At 35.4% G+C, this 24,796-nt stretch overlaps 1 protein-coding gene across 8 annotated transcripts in view; it reads right to left on the reverse strand.

Annotated features, from left to right (window-relative positions):
- Window positions 1-9: 9 nt before the first annotated feature.
- The window catches only part of LOC119639411 (F-box/LRR-repeat protein 7), a 32,990-nt gene continuing 8,203 nt past the window's right edge, over window positions 10-24,796 (reverse strand). For 4 of the 8 annotated variants that reach the window (XM_038036762.1, XM_038036765.1, XM_038036767.1 and 1 more), the window contains 4 exons: window positions 2,033-2,916; window positions 1,126-1,968; window positions 879-1,058; window positions 10-811 (listed from right to left, as the gene is read on the reverse strand). In XM_038036762.1, coding sequence (XP_037892690.1) covers window positions 276-811; window positions 879-1,058; window positions 1,126-1,968; window positions 2,033-2,879 — 2,406 coding nt within the window. In that variant the 5' untranslated portion in view covers window positions 2,880-2,916 and the 3' untranslated portion in view covers window positions 10-275. Of the gene's footprint in view, window positions 812-878; window positions 1,059-1,125; window positions 1,969-2,032; window positions 2,917-3,956; window positions 4,082-4,269; window positions 4,863-5,661; window positions 5,678-24,796 lie in introns of those variants that run through there. The other 4 variants (XM_038036760.1, XM_038036759.1, XM_038036761.1 and 1 more) reach the window with 3 other exon arrangements.

The raw sequence follows: 24,796 nt of genomic DNA on the forward strand, positions 1-24,796 counted from the left end.
TATATATATATATATATATATATATACGTGTATACATACAACTAAAATCTCCGTAAAGATAACTGCTTACAAAATTAATTTAATTTATAGTATAATCATATTTATGGTAATCTAATTAAAAAAAATCTGACTTATAGTGTTCAACTAATAATGCACAATTTAGAAAGAGGCCTAAATACTTTCTGGGTCCTTCAACAAAAACCAATACAAAATTTTCTACAAAACAAATCATCAAATATAGAAAATTTCTTACAGCACCACAAAGAGGACCGGGGTCAACAGAACCCCGGGTTTGTATGCTCAATGATGCAACGTTTGCAATACTTTTTGACGGCTCGATAGCCCTCTATTGAAATTTGACAATCTTGTATATTAAGCTGTTGGAGACCTCGGCAATAGTAGGCTATGCACTGGACACCGCGATCGGTGATCATATCACAATTTCTCAAACTCAGCTTTTTCAAATTTGGGCAACTTTCCGCCAAAGCGCGTAGACCAGCATCACTCACATCACATTTACCGATATCTAGGGCTCGTAAGCGAGGACAAGATCGTGCTAAAATTGTAATTGAATCGTCGCTAACTGCTTCACAGCCCCTCGTATTTAAATAACGCAATTTATAGCAACGTCTTGCTAAAACCTTAAGGCCAGCATCCGATACACCATCACATTTAGCTACGGAAAGATAACGTAAAGCAGCACCCAATTTCGCCAATTCATAGAGACCGAAATCCGTAACATCGGTGCAATCTGAAACGCTAAGCTCTCTCAGAGCAATACAAAAGCTGGGCACATACTTGAGGCCCGCATCTAAAATTGAAGAAATGATCAAAATTAGTTAATTAAAGCAATTGTACAAATACGGATCATCTCTTACCTGAAATACGTACACAGCGTCTCAGATAAAGGTAAATGAGTTGAGGGCAATTTTTAACAATTATTTTTAAACCTGCATCGTTAATAGATGTGCAATCGGTTAAATCTAAGTATTGCAACAGTAACCGACGTTGAGGATCTAGGCTCGGATTAGGAGTGATTGCATTTAGTTGCGCGCATCCTAAAATATTTTTTTAGTATTTCAACGAATCAAGAAATTAGTTGCTAGACCCTTAATGGGTTAGTACCTGTTACATCGAGATGCTGAATATTTGTGCACTTAGTTAATACATCCACGAGAGCTTGATTTGAGACGTTTATACATCCCTGCAGTTGTAAATGTGACAATTCGGGACATCGCCTTGTTAAGAGCTGCAAACCTTTATCTGAGATTTTACAACCATCAGCAAGCATAACTCTTTCTACTTCGGGGCAAGATCCATTCCGAGTTTGACCACACAACTGACGAAATATCATTTTCAGTGCTTTGTCACCGTTCAGATGTTCACCTTTAAGAGAGATTACCTTCCAAAGGAGTGGCCGCCAAGCTAACTGCTCAAAACGTCGACATACCCGGGCCACATTACATAGTTCGCAGCTTTCAAACCAACTGAATAATTTCATAATAGTGTCATCGGGTAATCGATCAAAATAGGGACCTGCTCTATAAGGACCTTTCTTATTCCAGGGCGGCGGCCCAGTCTCAATGTGACGACGAGCAACAGCCGCTGCAGCAGCTACTGTCGTTGGAGGAGGATGATGTACTATACTATGCGTGGTAATAGTATGTGGATGATGACCAGTGGGCGAGGGTGAAACCAAAGTGGCATAGCCTTGATCAAGGCTAGGAGAAAATCTACCCAAACTACATAGGTTATCCGTTAGTCTCTGCACTTTCGTGTGATGATAACGCTGATCCAGAACTAAATTCGATGACGAAGAATTGTTGTTATTGGAGCAAGAATAGTTTTCTAAACCGTTAGAGGTGCTGAAAGCGTTCGCAGGGGAGTTAGTTCGATTTAACAAATAACGATCCGAACCACTTGTCTCGCTAGGGCTAGAGTTCCCATGGTGATGCATAAGACATCCGCCTAGTGAAATAAGCGATTATAATAATAACAAGTTTTAATTTTTGATTTCAAGTCGAGAACATACCCTTTACCCGTTCATTACTTTCATTAAAGTTATCCATAGTCCTAAGTTCATCCTCCAAGTAATATCGTTCACTTTGATAATTACTTGCTTCGGAGCCTAAAGGTAACGCTCTTCCTAAATATAACGAGTCCATTTTCTTCTCTAAGTAATAGTGAGATGAATTGAGTGCCGGTGCGCCGTTGGATGGTCCTGAAGTTATACTGCAACACACGCCTTGTTGACGTTGTAAACATTGATTTGTACCATTGCCACCGATATTGGCATCACTGGAGTCTTCGGTATCACCGCTATTATTGGATCTTCTTTCATGGCATCCATATTTGATGAGATGTCCTAAAGCCAAAAAATTCCTCTGCTGATTAGAATTAATTTCTGATCTATTTTGTTGTTGCTGTTGTGTTGTGCGATCAACTGAAGACGAAGATGACTGCCCATTAAGACTATAATTTCCATTTCTTAGTTCAAAATTTGCTGCTTTGCATTTTATTAATCCAGGTTGATCTAGCGAACTCTGTGACGAGCTTCTCGAGAGATTGTACAATTGGGCGGATCCACTTTGAATGGTTTTTACTGTCATATTGGCTTTTTCTTTTATTCCACCCGTCGTTGTCTCCGTGCTGTGTTGTAATACAGACGAATTTGTGCTATAGATGATGTCGTCAGTATCAATGCTTAAATCAGGGGATTTCCGCGACATTTGATATACTTGAGGATCTAAGGGACTTGAACTTAAAGGATGATGGTAAGTAGACTGATGTAAGCCATTAAGTGAGTCAATAACTGCAGTACCGGTACGACCCAACGACGCCAAGGGGCATTCCGAACGTCGAGCAGTTTGATGAGACATAGTGACGAGATTTACATTAAGCTAAGTTTAGGGAAAACTGCAACACAAATAAGAATTAAGAATGTATTAATTGCAAGGTCTTAAGAGGCTCAATCTATCAACTTAAGGAAAAGAAAAAATGAAAGATGGATATTGACTGCAACCGAAAGGGTTGGAGTAGGGAAATGCATAAAAAATGAAGTTCAAAACTGTTTTTTAAACTTCTAATCAGACAGTTGCCAGAATTGCTTTGGGTATAATGGAATAAAAGAAAAAAAAACTCATTTGGTGATCGAGGGCAAGAGTTATCTGAATTTTCTCGAAACTCTGAAGGAAGCTTAAGAGACCCTATGAAGCATATATATACATATACATATATTGTTGACCGATGTTTAACTCTATGTTCGTTTGGGTTTGTATGTGTATGATATTCCCCTGATCTGCTGCCCGCAAGTAAGTTTGTGGATTTTTTCTTTTTTTTGGGAGAATGTTGCCACGCGAGTTTTTTTTTACTTTTTTAAAGACAAAGTCTTGACCATAAGAAACGTTTTGAGTATCATTTTTTACCCACCACCGAAAAATTGGTGATATATTCACTTTTTCAAAACGTTTGCAACATCCAGAAGGAAGCCCGAGAGACGCTATGATCTCTCTCTCTCTTTTTCTCACTTAGTGTATATATACTGCCCCAGCAAATGAATTAAAACGCAGATGATATTAAGTGAGCTACGATCATCTCGTTACATCTACCACACTGTATTTTGTACGAATTCCCATAAGGAAGAAATATTACAAAAACGTGTAAAAACCTATTGAAAGTGTTTGGCGACGACACAGTTTCTGAGAGGACAAGCAGAAGATGGTTTGAATTATCTCAAATAGGTGATTTCGAGCTTTCTTCATAAGCCCTGATCTGGGCGGCGATCTTGATGGACAACGATATTATCAAGATTATGTTAGAGCAAAATCGTTTGTTACTAATATCGGAGATTACAGAAAGACTTGACAAGACAGAATTTAATATGTATATATATAAATTCCTGATGAGTATCAAATGTCGAATTGGTTTAGGCGTGTCCTCTTATTATCTTTGCTTACTTTTTAGTCGCTATATGCCGGCTTTGAACTTGACACGCTTACAATGCGAAACAAATTGAGAGCATCTTTGTTTTTAAGGGCAAAAAAGAAAACGTGGTGTCTTCCCCATTACTCACGAGCTGCAACTGAAACAACAATAACAATCCTCAGTACATGTATAAAAATGTTATGCAACATTGAAGTGTTATTGCAATTTTATTGTATTTTTGTTTGTTTGTTGATATAAAAATAGCGGGTATAAAGAATTTACTAACAATAAAATGTGGAACTAAATATGATAAAAGCTTAATATATTTACGTTTTTATTTCTTACTTTTCATCTTTATGCTACTTGTGTCACTTAGTAATTTGAGTTAACTTATGAAGTTCTCCAATTATGATAATTATTTAAATATAAGAGCATAAGAGTTTAATGTATGAGTATATTTATGTAGACTTTGAAATTTCGTTGAACTTTTACTTCGCGAAAGTCATACATTGAAATCGCTTGTTTATGTATGTATGTGTGTATGTTCGCATGCATATATGTATTTGTGTATGTGTGCATATGTCCAAACCACTTCCTAGTAATGCATCAGGCAATAAGGAAACAATATATTGTATCGATATCACTTTTGACACTTTGCAACGACAGCTTACTAAAAACATGTTCTAAAACGCGTGCTGCGTTTTAGTCACAAACAAAACTTTGACTTAGACTTAGAGACTCTGCTAGCAAGCCGGCTTAGGTTTAGTTGCAGTTGCAGTTACCATGTATTTATATCTAAAAGAACCGTGTGAGTTGCTTATAGATTTATGAGAATACGACTACGTACATAAGAGTGCATATAGTATGTATAAAAATAAGTCCGTAAGAAAAAACTGGCCCATTTATATATGTTACCCAGAAATAGGAGATGCAGGCATAGTGACTTGGCCATCCCGTTTGCAACATTTAAAAGCGACCACCAAGTAAGCTATTAAATTAAAAAACGTTAAGGTTTTACAATGACTTGGTCTTGTTGGTGTCCTATTCCCTTGCTTCATATTGGAAAGGCTCTTTCAATTTTTAGACATAAAACAAGTGTGACAAGCTTATAGTTAATTCAGACCAATTGTAACTGCATCATAGGTCGATTAGGAGCAATAACACCACGAACTTCTGAGCGTGTTCCCTTGCTATTAATAATAGATTTTATAATTTTATGCATCCCTCCCGTTCTGTTTCCATCTTTTCTTCCACGAAAAATATGTATATTTTTCTATCAGCATAAATACTGCCCGTTTAGTCGTTCGTGTTCTAGTGTTTGTTCAAGAACAGATGTGAGAAGTTTACCGCATTATAGAAATGTCCTGATGTTCGTGAAGAGAGTCAGCTTGTTTTTTTAAATAATTTGCTGCGGGAGGAATGCTATTTTTACCTGCAAACAGGGTAATGGTCAAAGAAAAATTACAGGTGAGAGAAAGGGAAGAAAGAGGGTTTTTGTGTCCAACTTAAGCGTAAGAACTTCAAAAACGATGGGCAAGACTTCTACAGGTAGGTCGTTCAACGTGCTTAAAGTACGAACTATGAGGGTAAAGTACGCAATTTGAGGATAAATGAATTTCTTTACTGAAAAAGGTGAGTTTATTTATTAGAAGTGCTTAATAGATGGATAGAACATTTCCTATTCGTAAACATAGCAACATAGCTGATGATGAACTAAATCGAGGGTTTCACACCTACCTTTATCGCTCATGACAGGCAATGGTCGAAAGCCGCCAAACAAGCCTCGATAGTTCCCGCCCCAGGCAGTGTATATTAGTCGCTTCAAAAGTTCGCATAGGCTTTCTGTCCGGACTGTCATTTAAACAGTCATTGTTCAGATAGATCATTTTTCAACAGAGGTCGTTTCTAAATGGTGCCCATTCATTACATTTTCCTGTCATTAGGTTTTGTCCGCTTAATTCTAGTAATAAGAATAATAGTAAAGCATAGTGAAAGAACTAAGATACGCCCTGAGCCCGGTATAGTACGGCGTAAACAATAGCCAACGTCATCTGTTGGCATTAACGTACAGGCATTACTTTATTAATATTCATAATGTAAAAGTCATCGAAACCTCTGCTAAAATATTGAGAAATGAACGCACTTCCGTTTCCTTAATTGACTTAAACAATCAGTCGGGTAAGCTTAGTCATTCGGTATGGTGTTGACAATCGTAGATTCGATTGTTTTACTTTAAACAAGCATTTATGTGCCATTAGCTTTTATTTCGTTGCTTTATTATTTATTTATTTATTTATTTTGTTTTTCTTTTAGATTTCGAGTGTTAAATTTTTAAATGGTGTCGAGAATTTTATGGAATGTGAACGTGCGTAGGCGTAGATGGTTTTACACGTTGTGCGAGTTGTTATTGCTGTTATTGCAGTCGTTGTCATCCACATGAGTACAACAAATGACTTAAGATTGTGAGATTAACGTGTGCATTGGTGCACCAAGGTAGACATTAAAAATTCTACTTAAGTCACGAGTATAGGTTTAAAATTTATGGTCAGTCTTGCAAATGCGCGCACACATATGTATGCATATAAGTGCACATATCAAATTCTTAAACAAGCAGGGTCTGCTCTACTCTTTACAGTAATAGAGCATAGAGAACCCACCGTGGAAAAAAATTATATTTAGCTTAAGTCGACTCACTTCGCATCGACGCTTTGTCAGTTTTATTATTAAATGATTTTTGATAAAAAAAAAAAAATAAAACCAAACTTATGTCGTTTATTGGCCTCGTTATGTTCAAAAACGGAATCGAAGGCGTCAATAGCAACTATTTTGGTATCTCTAAGTCACGCTCTTCCTTGATGGCCAGCTGGATGGAGGCTATGAAATCATAATGAGATACAAACGACTAAACGTATTCCCTATAGCCCAATATGGAGAAAGAAAAAGAAAGAGGTTATTTTTATTTAATCTACAATAAATTTTTCTACCATCATTTTGGAAGAGAGACAACATTTTATTAAATGAAAAAAAAAAAAACAAAAAAATATATATATATTAGTATTCGTACTTGGAAAGCTATCACCTATCAAAGACAAGAAAATATTAGTTTTTTTTTTTTTTTTTTGCTAATTATACATGAATCAATAAAACTAACGGAACTAATGGAGCAGTTAGAACGAAAGGCACCAATGGACCGAACGACCCGACGCTAAAGAAATCCGATTCCGTTATACCCATCACTATTATTTTGGCCGATATTTTTTTCGTACAAATATTGCAAAATCGTTGTATTTGTTGGTCCAGTTTGTGAATAGCGAGGAAAAAAACACTTTTTAATTTTTTTTCTTTTGGGAACAGTGCTGTTGCTTTAAAACTTCTCTTTCGATCGCCTTTTAATACCAATCTGCCTACAAATGATTGTAGCAATTAAAATTTTTGCGACCTGGTGAGGATTTATTGCACACGCTCATGTCGAAGGACAGACGGATTCGTAAATCTACGTCAATGTAGGAATTAAAACTCTTTAAGAAAATATGCAGAGGCAGGTATGCGTAGGAGCTGTGAAGTTACTTTCTGGGCTTTGTAAACGTGTCTACCAATTGAATATACCGCCAATCTGTTAGGGGTGGTTACTTAAAAATCATCTTGCGAATAGCTCATCGTCTTCTTTTGTAAAAGAGCAACAAACTCACTCTGACCTTTACTCGTTGGGCAAAAATATACTCCGAAATATTCTTGCAGGCAGCTGATCCTGTCAGAGTCTTTGTATAAAGAAAAGGACTTAAAAATTTTCTTGCGACCTATCGAACGTGAAAAAAAAAATATGTCTCTTAGCGTTTCTCTTGACCGGCAAATCTGGCTCTAATGAAAAAACTAAATATATGTTTTGGGTGAAACGGTTTCACTTCCTATGTGTTAGCCTTTTTTGCCAATAAGCTGTGGTCACCTTATGTTTATAAGACTATATATGATCTCCAATGAATATTGCCATGCGTTACAATCATTTGACAATTCTAATACACTCCCTGCGGTGGGTATGAAAAATAAAAAAAAAAAGGAAAAACTGGTTTAGACGACATAAGCAATATTTTCAATATACGAGTACAGCAGCTAAGCTGCAGACGAATACAAAATACATTTATTTTCTGTTACTTTTTGCGAAAAGGTGCAATTGTTTTGGAGGCTGATAGTATTATACGCTTAAAATGCTTATATATCTATATCTAAGAGCAATCATGCTTGCGAACGTAAACGCATACGTAAGCACAACTACATACAGTTTTAATAGGGGTGCATAACTTTTCTTTAGTTTATTGATCACTTAAAGGGATTTCTTTCTCTCATTCTCTCTCCCTCTCTCGCTCTCGCTCTCGCTCTCTCTCTATCTTTTAGATCTCTGAATATATTGCTGCTATAGATAGGCGTACACCTATTCCAGTGAATTGTGACTATGCATCTATGCACGTACATATGTACAGAATGTAACATGTAAATTACAAAAGTGTATTGATACTGATAAGCCTTGCATATCTATGTATCTTTGCGGTATGTGGTTAGTTCAACAACGATATGTTTTATGACTGCGATTATGATGAGCAACAAGTATAATGACAAAAACAACTATAACAACGTAAACAGTAATAATAATGTCAATAGGCGAAGCACACGGCAGCGGCAGTTAGTCAGCAGCGTTGCACTAGGGAAAAATCTTTTTCATCTCCTCGTGCGTTACAAAACCAGTATGTAAATGCATTGAATGAGTGATACGCAAATGAGTTTTATATATATGCAACAGCGTACAAACAAAACAACAACGACACCAATAACAGTAAAAACGAACAGAAAAAAAGTTGTATTCAGTTTGAACCGAACTTTTTTATACCCATCGCTCTAAACTTTTTATTTATTTATTAATTTATTTTTTTATTTTTTTTTGTCTTTTGTAACGAATTAGGATTTTATCTCTCAACAAATTACAATTTGATCGTTTATCGTTGATTATGATATGATATTTAATTTAAAGACGGATATCCATAAAAATTTATTTTGGATTAATATCCTTTTCATTTTATGCTTAAAACTATATTCCGGAAGATGGATCCGTTAAACAATTTTGCTGATCTAGAAAATGCAAAATTGTTTTGCGTTGCTATCGGTGGTTAAAATTATTATAATGTCGTATTTAATGTCCTTTTACCCGCAGCTGTTGCTTTTATCGTCTTCGTTGTCGCCTTATTCGTGATAGTGGCTGTACATAGGCGATAACGATGAGGTGATGTCGTTCGCATACAATGGTTAGTTATTAAAAGAGAGAGAGAGCGTTGCCACGCACTTGAAACAAGTAACGCAAATAATTTCAAGTTGTAATTGTTTTGAACGCACTGTAGAAAGCGCACACAAAAAAATATTAAAAGTGAAACAAACATGGAAAAGCCTTGAATAAAAATTATATTTATGCGCTAAAAACTTTTACATACGTGAATATGCCTACAGGCATGTTCTTCCTTGACATGCTTTATAGCAGCTTAGCGAGATTTCTGTAACGCATCGAAATTTTCTATTCTTAACATTCATTATTGTTTTTTTGTTCAAACCAACCGCTGCATGTGCTTTCAATATAATTTTCAAAAGATTAACTTGATTCTTTTAATTATTAAATCAAGTTTGGAAAATTATTGAAACTGAAGACGTTTCTGCGAAGCGCGAGAATATATATATTTTCAATACGCGAGGAACATTTGTGAGTTTTATTTTCGTTTAATCATTCTGCACAATTAGAACTGCACTATCAACTGGATTCAAACTGATCCAAGACCTAATTTATAAATTGGAACTAAAATGAGGATAATCTATGATTCGTCGCCAGACGCCAGACACAGTATGACGTTTCGAACCAAAGAAGGCTGCCGGGATTCATAAGAATCCCAAAAATTAGATGGCTAGGGATATGGACGAGTAAAATAGTTCTCTTAGATCGCAGTAACGATGGCCCGCACAATAATAGTGATAGTTTACAAATCTTACGATAAAAGTTATTAAACTAACTTTAAGGTGAAAAAATATTAAAAATTAAAAGTGGAAGAATGACAAGTAGAAACATTATAGTCGACCGAGGAGAAGCACAAAACTTTCAAAAGCTTTAGCCAGTCTCCATATAAAGGAATAATTTGCATTAAGCGGCAGTCCCGGAATGTCAGCAGACATTGTCCATGTTAAGAAAATGTTTTTCTTCTTCACCTATTGTCGTCATAAAATACTAAAAATTAGATTTTATAGACTTGTAGACTTTTGGCATATATAGCCTTTTATGGGAATCCTTATAGGGCCCTTGTCGTGCGGTTACAGTTAACTTTATCATATTATATTTGATCATGAGCCGATAGCCTGTGTTGCTAGTGCTCAATGTCTTTTTTTTAGTCTAAGAATTCAATTCATTAGTCTAAAATTAAAATAATAATAATAATAATATATTTGATCATAAAATGTGATTTAATACGATTTGCTAGATAAAGCTTTATTTGTCGTAGAAAAGGCTGCATGGGAGAGGCTTAAAAATACTGATCTACTTATTTTTTGTGATCTACATTTTTGTTTCCATAAATTTCCTCAAAATATCTCAAACATTGCAACCTATTGGCTGAATAAAAGAAAACAAGACGGGCAGACTAACGGACGGACAAGCTTAAATCGGTACAATGAAAGATGGGTCTATCTCAAGTTTTTCGGCGTGTTGCATACATCCGCGCAAATTTAATATACAGCTTGTGCAGTGCATGATTATCAAAATGTCTTTAAACTTTTTCTAAGATCTTACTATTGTAAGAAACTTTGGCAGTGACCTAAAGTTGGAAACAAACTGATTACTCTAAAAATTTTTCATTGCAAGCAAGATGTTTCCTTATAATTTTCTAGAAATATTCATTAGAGTCTTTTAAAATTTTCATGTAAGGGCCTAACGGGGATGTGGACGAGATTTCGTAATAATAACGAAGTTTTCTTGCCGTCCAAAAAAATGAAAACGATAAATGAATAAAACTACATTTCTTAAAAAGATTTTTATAACTCGTACGAAGAAAATTTGTACAATTTTTCGAAAATTACTTTTTAAATGCAAAAAGTTTTAACAATTTTAAGTATATCTCGCTTATAAGATATTAATTTTGTGTTGCATTTTGTATTATAAAAGATCGGAGAAGATGTTAAGATACTTCAAGTTTTATGTCAAAAAAAACAATTTCCCTAAAGCTATAGAAATTCTTGTGAGCTCCCTACTATTGCTGTTGTTATTCCTGATGTGTTTGTTGATATTGTTATTATTAGTTTATGGCTTTTATATAAAACACTGATGCACACGAACACGATGGTGGTCATTATCTGTATTCGTATCATAGGTGTGCAGTTGCAAACACATGCTCGTTTATACAATATGTTTTATCCCTCTTTTCATAACATTACCAACAACGTACCTGTACCATTGTCAGCGGCCAAAAGAGAGAGAGCGAGAGAGAGAGAAAGGGAGAGAGTGAGAAAAAGAGAGAGAAAGAGAGAGAGCGAAAGGGAGGGAGTTACTTATGTCATTAGCAGAGTAGTGGTAATATCGCTTCCTTCAGTTAACTGGTTAAACGCTTCCTCTGAGACGGTGGCTTTGCAGTTATTAAGATAACAATTTTTTGATTTTTATTTTTATTTCTTATTTTTTTTTTTTTTAACAGCATTTTACTTTGAAATCTCATCTCAAACATCTTGTATGATACAATATTTATGTCATGATCTTTAAAAAGGGAAGTTTCTTCAGCTAGTGGCGTGCGTGTGTTTGTGTACGTATGTGCGCGTGCTTTAGTCTTCTCTCTTCCGTATATACATATAATCTAAAGAGATTACCACATTCTCAGAAATATAATCATCGATATAAATTTGACATGAAAAAGTATGTTGCCTCTATCAATGGCATCATCACTATCGTCATCATCATCATCATCATCATCATCATCATCATGATTATCATCGTCATTATATCATCATCTTCAGCATCTTTTTGCTTTTGTGACTTTTTTACATATTACAAAAATAGTCCTTGTCTTCGAGCTGCTTCTCCTTTAATTCGGTAATGCATAATGAGTAGCACCTATTACTGCTCTAATAGGTTGAAAAAAAAAAAAAAAAAAAAGCACTAGTGATATCCCTGCCATCGTCATCATCAGTTAGGCAGCGAGCAATTGCGAATTGTGAATCATAATGCAATTCGTCTCCTTTTACTTGAGCAAGATTTCGGTTAACGTTTAACAAAATGCAACTCTATGTTTTTATTTTTTATTTTTTTGGTTTTTCTCTGTGTATGTCAACTCTTTGGGATTATAATTTTCTGAATCACTTAAAAAAATTATAAAAATTATTGTTTTATGTTAAAAGAAAAAAATTTTAAAAATTATTAAAAAAAAAATAACAAACAAATTTCAAAATTTTGCGTAATGGAAACGTTACAGCCGTACAAATCAAACAGTGGATATGATGAAAACAATTTAGAATTTTCGGTGAATGAAATACCGCTGGAGCGAATTTCAATCGAATTGAAGCAGTTAAGAAGTCAATTGAAATTAAGCCGTAAGCGGAGGCAGCAGCTCAAACTTAAAATTAAAGTAACAAAACAAATTTGCCAGAACAAAATCAAAAGTTTGGAAAAATCAAAGCAGAAAATTGAAAAATTATTGAAATTAAGATGTGTTTTGAAGAAAGTATTGAAAAAACGTAATTATATCCGTTATTTAGTTAGAAAAAAACGTATGGAACGTTTAAAAGCTATGGCCCAGTTACGTGAGAGCGATCGTATAATATATGAAAGAGAGGAGAGAGCTCTATCGAAGAGAAGGAAAATGTTAAAAAATATGCCGCGTCGTACTCATCCGCAAATTCAAAACATAAACAAAAAACTGTATACGAGTCGGGAGAAGCATGAAGCTATGGAAGAAGAGGTAGCGATGTTAGGCAATAAAATTGATGATTTGCAAATTAAGTTTAAGTCAATTGATGTCACAACAATGCTCGCAAAAATTCGTCAATTGAGGGAATTAGAAAAAGACCAAGAGCTACAGGTACCTGAAGATTTGAAGTCGTTTAAGCCATATCTGAAACAAAATCAAACGAAAATTGCGTCTCAACAATGCTGCCGATCACCACGGTTTAAGAAAAAAAACTCATCGAAAACATTGGTCGAAAAAACTAGTGATGTACCGACACAGATGCAGATGAAAAGGTCTCCACACGATAACGAGACAGACTCAACCACTGCGAGTAGTACGGATGACGGTACGTTTAAACCGTTTCAGACTATTTACGTGCATAAGCGTCGCAGTCAATCGAAATTGTCTGACCGATCTGGTCCTCTTTCTCCAAGATCTTCCAAAAGTAGATCGTTCTTGAAAGAAATGGGAACAAAGAAGCGCGCTTTCAGTAAAAAACGAAATTTTTCACAGAAATTATCGAAGAAAAATTTAAAGGTAACTTCAGAAGTGGAACCGGTTGGTGATACCGTGGTCAGCGATAAGAAATCAAAGAAATCACTCATTTCCGAAAGTAAATATCAACAAATAACGGGCGACACAAGGCTAACGGCCGGAAAAGCGAAAATTCAAAAACGCAAAAAGTCGAAAGCATTTGAAAGTAAAAATTCTTTGAAGACCGGCCCACCTACAGAGGTAGTGGGCGACGTTAGCTCAACGGCGCGTAAGGCGAAAGTTTCAAAACACAAAAAATCCAAATTTTCCGAAAGTAAAAATTGTTTGAAGATTCAAACGGGCACGATTGATGAAACAAAATTAACCAGAGGCATGTCGAAAACATCGAAACATAAAAATTCGAAATCCTCTGAAAGTAAAAATTCCTTCAGGACTTCGCCGCCAATAGATACTGTAGACGATAGTGAGCAAACGAAAAGGAAAGTGAAAACGAAAAAAATAAAGAAATTAAAACGAAATCAAAACGAAACAAGTTCGCGGTCAACGATTGCAAGTAAATACTCTTCGAAAAAATCTTCGCAAAGAAATTTGGTGTTGGTGCCCAATTTGCAGACGATTCCCGAAGTCGAAACGGTCGATGATACGTGTGAGATGCGTGCTCAGGGATCAGAAATAAGGCGAAGTAGAAGATCAAAATCAATATCACAGAATTCCATTACAAGACATAAGTCTGCCACATTTAATAGAAGAGATTCTTCTTCAAGAGATACTCCGCTCGGAAATTTGTCATTAAAAACTGATCTATCGACCATTCCCCCGATGCCTGTAACTAATTTGTTTTCATCGCAAAAGAGTTTATTAGGTCCTGAAAAGAGGGCACTTGTAAAAGAAGACTGGACTGGACTGACTCCGAAAATAAACTGCGATCCCCATCAATGTCCTTATATCAATGGTTTAAGGGTCCCTCCGAAAAACGTACGTCAAGCTAATGATCACCATCATGATACGTCGTATGGTGAAGCGTTATTTGGTATGTTTTCTGGAATATTTCAGTCCGAATCAGCTAGAGATAGCTACAAAACTTATGAAAGCTGGTGTAGGCAAAACGAGGATGCTTCCAGATTAGTACCGATTATTTCCCCTTTTAAATCAAAATCTGCGCCTTGCTCTTTCCAAGACGATGCCCCAAAGAAGTCTTACTTCGCAATAGAAAAATCATTACTTTCGGAAATTGAAGCAACGAAATTAAAGCAATCTATTGGTCCCATTGAACAGAATAAATACAAAAACTTTTCAAGAGGCACTGGAGACTTTGGCAATTCCAGGGAAAGAAAACGGGAAAATGAAAGACAATGTCGCCGGCTAATTAAAGTTACAAGTCGTGAATTGCTCGAATATTTAACTGCTAGAGATGATCGATGCGCTTTCTTAGAGAGCACGAATAAAAGGAATAAAGCAATATCACCCAATAGGGATTATCCGCAGGAACAAGCTTACGTTGAGCAAAAAATAAATGCTAATAAAAAGAACAATGTGCGGCGACGCCGCTCACTAAAACCCACTCGTTAATATCTTTAAGCAAATCAGCAAAACTCCTAAAGAGTGCACAGCAAGCGAGATAGTTGATGATAGTTGCTTTTGGTCATCAAAAATCCGCGAATCCAGTAGTAAATATTGATTATATTTTCGTTCCCGGTGTAGTGATGGTTTATGTAAACTTGCTTTGTGTACCATTATTTAGTCGATAAAGAGAAGTATGTGCAATAAAAGAAGAGGTAAAACAAAAAATTCAGAAGCTACGGAATGATGGAAGGTCCTCTCGCGAACGGGGGCGAGTGGAATAATAATTTCGTAGATTTTAAATTGAAAGTTTTATTCTCTTCCTTTTTCAATTCAAATATGATGTTTTTGAAAACGATTGAATATGCAAAGGATCATTTAGGGAAGTTTACATTGGCGAACGTCTTATAGGCTTAGACCCTCCTGCTGCGATCTCTCTAGAATACTTGAAAAAAAAAAGTGCCTTAGTCTGAAAGAAAGTTTTTCCATAAAGCCTTAAAAATGGCTGTCTCTGTGTGATAAGTGAACCCATTCTGGAAGGTTTCAGACCTCGGTCTTACCTCGGTCTTACCATTCTACTGTTGTAACGCCTCTAGTGTACGAACAGATGTTTTTAGAAAATGTGTAAGTTCACTTAAAAAGGTGTGCAAAAAATCGAAAACACGTTAGTTTAGCTTTATCATGATGACCGCAACCGTTTTCAAACGGTCTGATTTGTTTTCTACCAACAGATTAAAACTTTACAACAAAGTTATTGATATTAATTATGAATTCTGCCATACAATCGTACGAGGTCTGTTCAAAAAAAAGGTGACATTTCGGTAAATTTCGTTATCTGCTTGTATGCGATTTCCGAGTTTGGTTTTTTATGTTGATACATATACTTCAACCTATATTGACATTATCGGCCGTTTTACATTTGCAGTTTGTTTTCGACAAATGTAAAACTTAGGTGAGTGTGGTTGTGCTTGCCAATATGTCGCTATTGAAAAAGGTGAATCATAGAATATTTATTAAATTTTGATTGAAAAAAACATGAAATGCTTCAACTCGCTTAACACCCTGACTTTGAGTAAAAAACAATTTTTTATAAGCCGCCCGAGAATACATTTAAAGATACGATGCCTGTCCTCGCAACACGGGAGCAATTGATGAAAGATGAGTGATAGCGAAGTTTTTTCCAAAATTGCACAATTTTCAGCAAAAGAACTGTCGCAGTATTAGCCAAAAACAAAACCGTAATCATGGCGCAGCCGCCAGACTTGGCCTTTTCTCCTGTCCCCGAAGTTGAAAAGACCCATGAAAGAACGGAATTTTGTCACGATTAAGGAGAACTCAGAGAACTCCTGGCCATACAAGAAAAAAGCATATATCATAAGTGCTCCGAGGATTTGGAGAAAACTCTGATTCAAGTATATTATATCCAAGATGGATTACTTTGAAGGGGCAAAATACATGTTAATGGATAAACTAGTCGTTTTTATAGCCATCACCGAAGGATGAGGAGCTTATTCAAGAGCTTTACTAAACCCTTGCAGCGTCAGAAGCATCTGAGACCTAACAAAGTATATATATTTTTGGTCAGCATCAAATTCCAAAATCGATTTAACAATGTCCGTCTGTCCGACTTTTGTAAACTTTCTCCTGGCCGCAAAAATGGAGCTATCGACTTTAAATTTGGCAGAAACATTGGAAGTTCGTGCGTGCAAGTTGTTGTTGAGAATGAGTCAAATCGGTAAGAGGACACGCCCACAGTATAATGCCAACTGAGAACATCTCCGCTTTTCAAAAAGAATAAATATAGGTTTTTTTTCTTTCTTGTAAACCAAGGCCCATAAATGTACAAAAGTTTGAACGCGTATTCTGTGGACGACGCTGTAGTACCTGTGCAAAAATGGAAGAAAATGACCACACTTTCAATTTTTTTCCAATATAAAGCGCAAAAACAAGCTTCAACAATTCCATAAAGTATATAAATTCTTGGCCAGTTTCAAATTTGCAATGCGCCTAAACATGTCCACCTATTCCACCGTCCATCTGTTTGTTTGCGCAACTTTGCAGCATTTCTGGTAAACATTCTCCCATCAGCAAATATGAAGATATCGCCAACAAGTTTGCAAAAGACTGTGGAATTGACCGAAACCTTTCAAAGGGCACGCCTACAACCCCCACATGCCCTATATGATAAATACTTTTATTTTGAAAACCGAAAAAATCGGTTGTATCCACTTTTTGAATACTTTTTTGCCGCCTTTCGCCCGATATTAAATATTATTTCTTAAGCTTGATGAACATGGGGAACGCACTTACACAGTTACCAACAATTGTTGAACGGCGGCTACAAACAGTAATGTATGTAATTAAATTACGTTTTCGATCAGTTTATCGGTGTCGTTTATATTCTTCTCATCATCGACATCCTGATCATCACGTTAGGCGGGTATGAAAGGGCGAGTTTAGACGTCATAACCATAAATTTATTTGTTTAAGGGTAGTTTCGCATATTTTGGGAGCGAGAGAGAGAGAGAGAGATTGTGTCATATAAAGAACAACGCAAAGAATCGTTTATGTTACTGTTTAACGTACTTTTCCTTTTATTAAGTTCTGTCCATTTTATTACTTCACTGTTAGTTTTTCGCGCGATATCAGATATTGAACCAATGTTCAACGTTTGCTTCAACTTGTTTGCTTAAATTTCTTAGTAGCCGACAGATTATTATTGTTGTAATTATATCGCATTCCATGCAATTTATTGGTTTTTGTTTTCTGTAAATTAAAATAAAATAATCAAAAACTATACAATGGGTCACAGTCCTGCCATACATGCCCTATACCACTTCGTTTAATACAGTTACACACATAACGACTTTTTAATATATTGCGTTATATGAGACGTGGTCAACAGAAGTTAGCCGATCTGAACCATTTTTACGAAGTTTCGACCTTGAGGCAAAAGATGTCTGCGTACTAAATTTCGACAAAATATCCCGACAATTGCGAGCTGCAGATTGAACGCGACAATGAAAGACGGACACAGGGACAGACATGGTTTAGATCGATCGGTATACAGAAAAGATGCCTTTATCTCAAGCCCTTCTTGATGTCGCATATACCCGCACAAACATAACATACTCTTGTACCACTGATGATGTAGCTAAAGTTAAAGCATAAAATTAACTCTCCGCTTAACACTTTATTAACATTAAGCATTGCTTATAAGATTGGAAGGAGAACGACTGAGAAAGTAGCATGCGTTACGATTACCTACAAATATCTTTAACAAACTTGTGTTATGACTAACTTACTTTGTTATCTGCATCTTATATCGTTCAAAATTAACTAAAGCTAAAATTGAATTAATTCCCATGTTCCGTATTACACTAAGAAATTCCTTCTTTAAACGACCTAATGCGGAGCGATATGTATTTTATCATTATTTCCATAAAAAAGTGGAGGAAAAAAACATTTCACTGTAAAATACTTTCGTAGTTACATTAAGTACAGCTGTGCGCTGTAGTTTTGTTTCGAACATTCAATTGCACTGTCATTGCTTTGTCCCTGATTGCCACACCGATGGATGATTGTCGTTAATGATATGCGAGGGATAAATGTTCAATAATTTTTTGCATACAAATGTGTCAGAGATTTCGTAACGTGCTATATGGGATACTTAAAGCCATGAATCAATTTTGAAAATGATTCATCCGCAGATGCGATTTTAATAAAAGGAGAAAAGAAAAAAGCTGAAAGAATGCATTGTAAAGACGGGATCATTCAAAAAAAACTTCACGCTAAAGCGAAAATAGAATCGTGCTCGCTTTGGGGCTCAATTATTTCTCAGAATCACATAAGGCAAAAATAATATTGAACTGAAAGGGCCACAGTTGAAGAAAGAAAACCGTGCGCTTCACTTGTGTCGACTTAAGAGACATCAGTTAGTCATAGTTAGTGGGTAAATAAAAGGTGCTCGAGGGCGACAAGAATCGTTTGAAGCGAATCCAGCTTTCCGGCCTCGCTTTTGAAATCGAAAACGACGTAAAGAGGATATGGATGATATATGCGTACAAGTCCAAGATGTCCATTGTGTTGTGCGTTTGTGTGCGAAGAAATGATCATCACGGGATAAAGAGTAATACAGAGAATTCATTAAATTTGTTGTTTTTGTTTTACTAATTTTAAAATTGATATCAATGCCATTAATTGCTTTAATTGCGCTGAAAACGAATGCAACAATTCATTTAAACTTGCAGCAAATCAATTAAACTTGTGAAATCTGACAAAGTTTGTAAGCACATGTCGAATATGTGGTTTAAACTCAATGAACGCTATTTTTAAATTACGACTAATTACGCAAAGATGAAACGAAAATTACATTTTTGAAGATCCAAAAAAAAAAAAAAAAAAAAATACTAAGAACAACAATTAAAAACAAAAAAAAAAAAAAAAAAAAAAAAAAACAAGGGAAACATCCGAACCTTATAAAAGAGTGCTATGCTACTTAAAAATAATAATCAACAGTAAAGAGAGAAAGGAAAGCATTTTTAGCAAATGATGGCTTAAGTTTTAAAACTAAAACAAGTATCGGTGAAATATTTATGATATTACAGGTGTATAAATTTGATCTTAAATATAAGTATACCCGCTAATCTATCCAGGGACACACATTATTTAATACTTTTACCTGACTGCTGGATATTACAGCGCAATAACAAGCCCAGTCAGTCGATGTTAAAGCAGGTGTAGCTAACTGTATTCTCATCAAATTTGAACACGATGACAAAGATATTTATTAAACGGACTCATTACACTTAAAGTTCACTTCAGAAACAACGCGTAGTACAACCAATTAAGCTTAAAATATGCTTGAATAACTTATCAGTCATCAATATCTTGCAGTTCAGGAGATTATATGTTCTTTTAAAATCGTAGTAAGAAGAAGTAGCCTGCCAGAACTGAACTTCGTTTTTGAGATTTGTGCCTAAATTATATTTCGCACAGCAAAGTCAAGAAAACTCGAGAAAATATTTGTAAAACAAGTTGAATGGCAAGTGCGTGCGCATAGATTATAGCTTCCCTTGTGTAAAATTACTTAGACGAAGTATGTCAGCAATATTTCAACATGTACGAGACCGCATTTTTATTGTAGAATACAAGCGAGCAGTAATCATTACGAATACTCACGAATTAGGCAAAGGAAATTGCTAGATTGAATCATCACCTTACTTAAAGTCGCCCAAGTACGATCAGTCTTTTTCTTTCTTTGTTTATTAAATGGCATCAGCAACTTTCAACTGAGATACGCATAGACTCTCTCTCCCTCTCTCTCTCTCTCTCTCTCTCTCTCTCTCTCTCTCTGTTTCTTTCTCTCCCTTTGCGAGAAAATCATTGCTCAATTCAGAGTTTTTTTCACTAGGGACCTTGCCCTACCCATCATATTACAACTGATATACAAGGGATGGACAAAATAATAAAAACACTACGCACTATAGTACGAATTTATTCCGCGAAGAGTTGCAGGTGCGCTCTACAAAGAAATAGCGGCCCACTAGATGCTAGGTATTTACATTAATGTGTCCAAGGTCATTCAATCAAATCAATCATGAAGCTATCGGTTCAGCGGTAAAGTGGTCTGCATTCATGGCATCAAAAAAAAAAAAGTTAGTCAACGCTGCAACAGCGGATCGGACCAATTACATCGTCACCTGAAAAGTCGTCATTCGTGGCACTTGGAGAGATTCTTCCACTACTTCGCTAAGATGATCAGAGCATCAGAGAAGCAATCGTATCGTATTTTCTTTGCTCTCGCTTGCCAGGTATCATTATAACGATTACTGTCGACTGACAGCAGTCAAAAGTGGCGCGAAATCTTGAATGAGATTTCTTGTTGAAAGACCTTCTGTTTTCCGCACATATACATCTGCGTAAACTTTCTTTAAATCGATTATATTCTAAGCGTAGGGAAAATCAAAAACAAAAGGCTTTAATATCAAAAACATCGTGTTGACATTAATGTAAAGTAATCGAAATGTTTACGTATTTCGTCTATGCGCGCGCTATAGACGGCCCTACCCCTTTCTCTTAATATATCTTCTTACGGATTAATATAAAATGTTTAAGTTATCGTCTAAGCTTTTAAAGTGCTTGGGATTCTTTTAAGTTCTTTTTCGTATATAAAAAATATATGAACACACATACACATGGCTATATCTATATGCACTTAGGCTTTATCTCAAACGTACCAAAAATATAAAAAAAAGATAAAAATTTAAAAGAAGAAAAAATCTCATTGAAAGAGAACATTTTTCCATTTTTTTTTTTTTTTTTTTAAATTTATTTCTTTAAAAGAATTCCTTCAAGTATGTTCCAGCAAAAAGACATTTGTCATTCTCTCCCCTGTTCGAGTTGATTCGTTTTCGAGCAGCTCTTTTGCATTCCAGCCGTAAACTGAATTGACATTTTGTGTATAATTTTGTTTGGTCTTTAGTAGTTTAGCCACCATGAAGTCAATGTGAAATTGATTTTGTTTGCTATTGTTGTTGTTGCTGCTGCTGCTGCTGGTGCTGCTGATATTTTTGTTGTTGTTCTTGTTGTCGTTTTTGTCGTTTTCAAATACAGACATAATAAATGTCAGATGTATTAAAAAAAACATATGTCTCAGTCGCACAGTCACACATAGTAACACACCGCATACAATTTTTCTAAAGCTGTCTTTAGAAGCTATAGTGAATATATATATATATATCGTACAAATGCATTTAGGTAAAGAATTTTTATTTATTATTAGTTAATATGAATGGAATTTATATGGAAAAATCCAAAAGATAATCTCTTTTTACATTTTTGTTTTAATTTTTAAATTTTTCGTTATTATATCAATTTTTATTGTTTCGCCATTAATTCAATTCCGATATCGACTGCCGGAATCGGAGAAATAAATCCCAAATGTATTTAAGAGTTTTGTTTAGTTGCATTTCTTATTCTTACCGAAAATTAAAAGTATATTCTAAATTGTGACTTGTATGCTCTCGCAACTATCAGGAGTGAAAGGAGTAATAATCGTTGAGAATTAATAACGAAATAATGGAAAAATCTGACAGAATTTTGTTAATTTTTTTTCGCAATAGCTTGCAGCCATTAATTGAAGTTTGACGGTCACACTCATTAGGTAAGAAAGCTGTAAGAAAGCGGTGAGTTACCAAAATAAAACATCACATCGTTTAAGATGAATTGCACATGTTTTATGCCCCATATCTTGTCGAATATGGTTATATTAACTGTTTGCGAATGTATGCAATGCCTATAGAAGATTTGAAATAGACCCGCGTTTTATTTTACCAATCGATTCAGAAGCATTTTCTGCAATCTTTCCTGTCTGTCCATCTGTCCATCCATCTTGTTTTCTTGTGCGCAATCTGCAGGCGGGAATTTTTGGGATATTTTGACGAAATGCGGTTTTGGTCCATGGGCGAGCACTATTGAAAACGGTTCTGTTCGGATCCTTTCCACGTCCACGTCCCTTACAACATCTTAGTTTGAGAAGTTGTTATGTAAGTATGTAGCATTTGACGGTGGACCGCTTTAATGGTTTTAGTTATTTTAAATTCAATTTGTGTCGTTACCTCAATTTTGAAAGATTGTGGCTACGAATCACTCTCTTGAAATTGAAATTGCTAAACCAATTCCAAGGAGGGGAAATCGGTTCCTTTATAAGGGCCCTGCTCTCGGAAGTGGCGGACTTGATCAAAGATATGCAAGAGCGGAAAGTGATTGAACCATCGAATAGGCCTTGGTGTTCGCCAGTAGTTCTTGTTAAAAAAAAAGTCGTGTCTAGCAGATGTTATGTGGATTATAGGAAATTGAACGAGATGACCACGAAGAATAGCTACCCTTTGCCTAGGATCGATGACACCTTAGACACATTGTCAGGTCGCAATGGTTCTCAGCCTTAGATGTAAAGTGTGGGTACTGGCAGGTGGAGGTCGCCGAGCATGACAAAGAAAAGACCGCCTTTTCCGCTGGCGACGGCTTATATCATTTTATGCAGTTTGGATTATGCAATGCGCCTGTCACATTTGAGCGCCTAATGGATGCGTGCTAAAACGAAGACTGCACTGGAAGTCATGCGTGCTTTGATTGGGATGACATCATTGTCATTGGTAAAGATTTCAAGGAACACTTAAAAAATCTGGCAGATGCTTTTCACCGATGACAGGCAGCACGGTTAAAATTGAGTATCGAAAAATGTACGTTCTTTGGGAAGGAAGTGACATATCTTCGGCACAAAGTCTCCACGACTGGATGAATATAAAATCAGAACAGTAAGAGAATGGCCACGACCAAGTAATTTGCGTGAAGTTTGCAGTTTCCTAGGACTTTGTACATATTACCGCAGATTTGTCCTTAGGTTTGCTACAGTTGCTACATGGGCTGCATGACTTTTCGAAAGAAGACATGCGCAGTGCTCAAATTGCCGACAAAGATTTAAACGCAATATTAGATGCCATAGAAAAGGAAAAATGCTCAGAAAATGTGAAAAAACATAAGACCAGTAAAGGGAATTAAATGCAACAATCTTTAGATAAAGGCAATGGATCGCAGTATTAAACACGATTTATAGATGGCTTTGAATAAAGAAATCAACAACAAAATTTTGATATATTGCTTTGAATTATCGATAGAAGATAATTTTCATTTCATTATTTAAGAGGAAAGAGATGACAAAGAAAACAATCATATGAGTGATAATTCATATTCATGACATTTATTGTTATACTGTTTTGCTTTGTTAGCCGTTAACTGATCCTCGAACTACAGCACAAAGTCTTAATATGTCAAGTCAGCGCAGACTTTTTATGAAGAGTCTAAGTAAGAGTAAGCACAGCAGATGCGATATGCGCTTCGATCTTCAGCTGTTTGCAATATGGAAAATTCTCCTTGTTTCAAGTTTACAAATTTTGAAATAGTTAAAGTAAAGTTATTTTAAATCGTGAAATCTTCACTAGATTCTTAAAAAAATGAAGAGTAAAGAATACAAAGCAGATTTTAAAAGAAGAGTTCGATATTTCCTAAAACCATGCATCCGGTAACTTACTCCAAGGCATTAATGTGTGCCTTGATAATGTGTGACAAATTCGTCGTTTCTTTCCTGCCGTTCGGTCCATTCTGTTGGCATATTGTGTAGTCAAACTTGAAAGTTGGCTTGGAAATAAAAAAGAAAAAAAAAAAACGAGGAATTTTTGATGAAGAAGCGCACTTAGCAAATTGTAAAGCTTAACCTTCTGCGGAGCTTGTATTTTATATTTATTTTTATGACATCGTCTTTTTTATTTTCTCTTATCTCTCATCTTTCATCTTCAATAATTAATTAATATTTCTATAATTAATTCTTATAAAATGTTAATTGTTATCTTTGTCATCATGTCTTATAATAAATATATACATACATACTAGCACGACTTTGTATTCTTATTAAATACATGCGCACTGTCGTACTTACATCCATATGACTTTAGTATATTCTCAAGCATTTAAATAGCAATTAAATTATATGTAAAGGTCGTTGCCTTCTTAAGCTGCTCTTCTCAATGCGATCCGTTTGTAAGTTACTGCCTCTTATAAGCAACGCAGATTCGCTTATATGACATAAATTTGATAAATTGTTACTAAACTATTAATAAATGACTTTAGATTAAATAAATTAATTATATTTTAATAAAATAGTATTGAAAAATTTTGTATACAACGTGGGTGCCTTGGAGTACGTAGGTGTAAGATGTTTCTTTTGAAAGTTTCTTTTGATTAAGAAAGGAAGAAGGCATGTCATTGTGTGTGTGCCTATCAAATTAGTCAGAAACGTTTGACAG

Source organism: Glossina fuscipes, unplaced genomic scaffold (assembly GCF_014805625.2).
Source record: "Glossina fuscipes isolate IAEA_lab_2018 unplaced genomic scaffold, Yale_Gfus_2 112, whole genome shotgun sequence".
Taxonomy (NCBI): domain Eukaryota; kingdom Metazoa; phylum Arthropoda; class Insecta; order Diptera; family Glossinidae; genus Glossina; species Glossina fuscipes.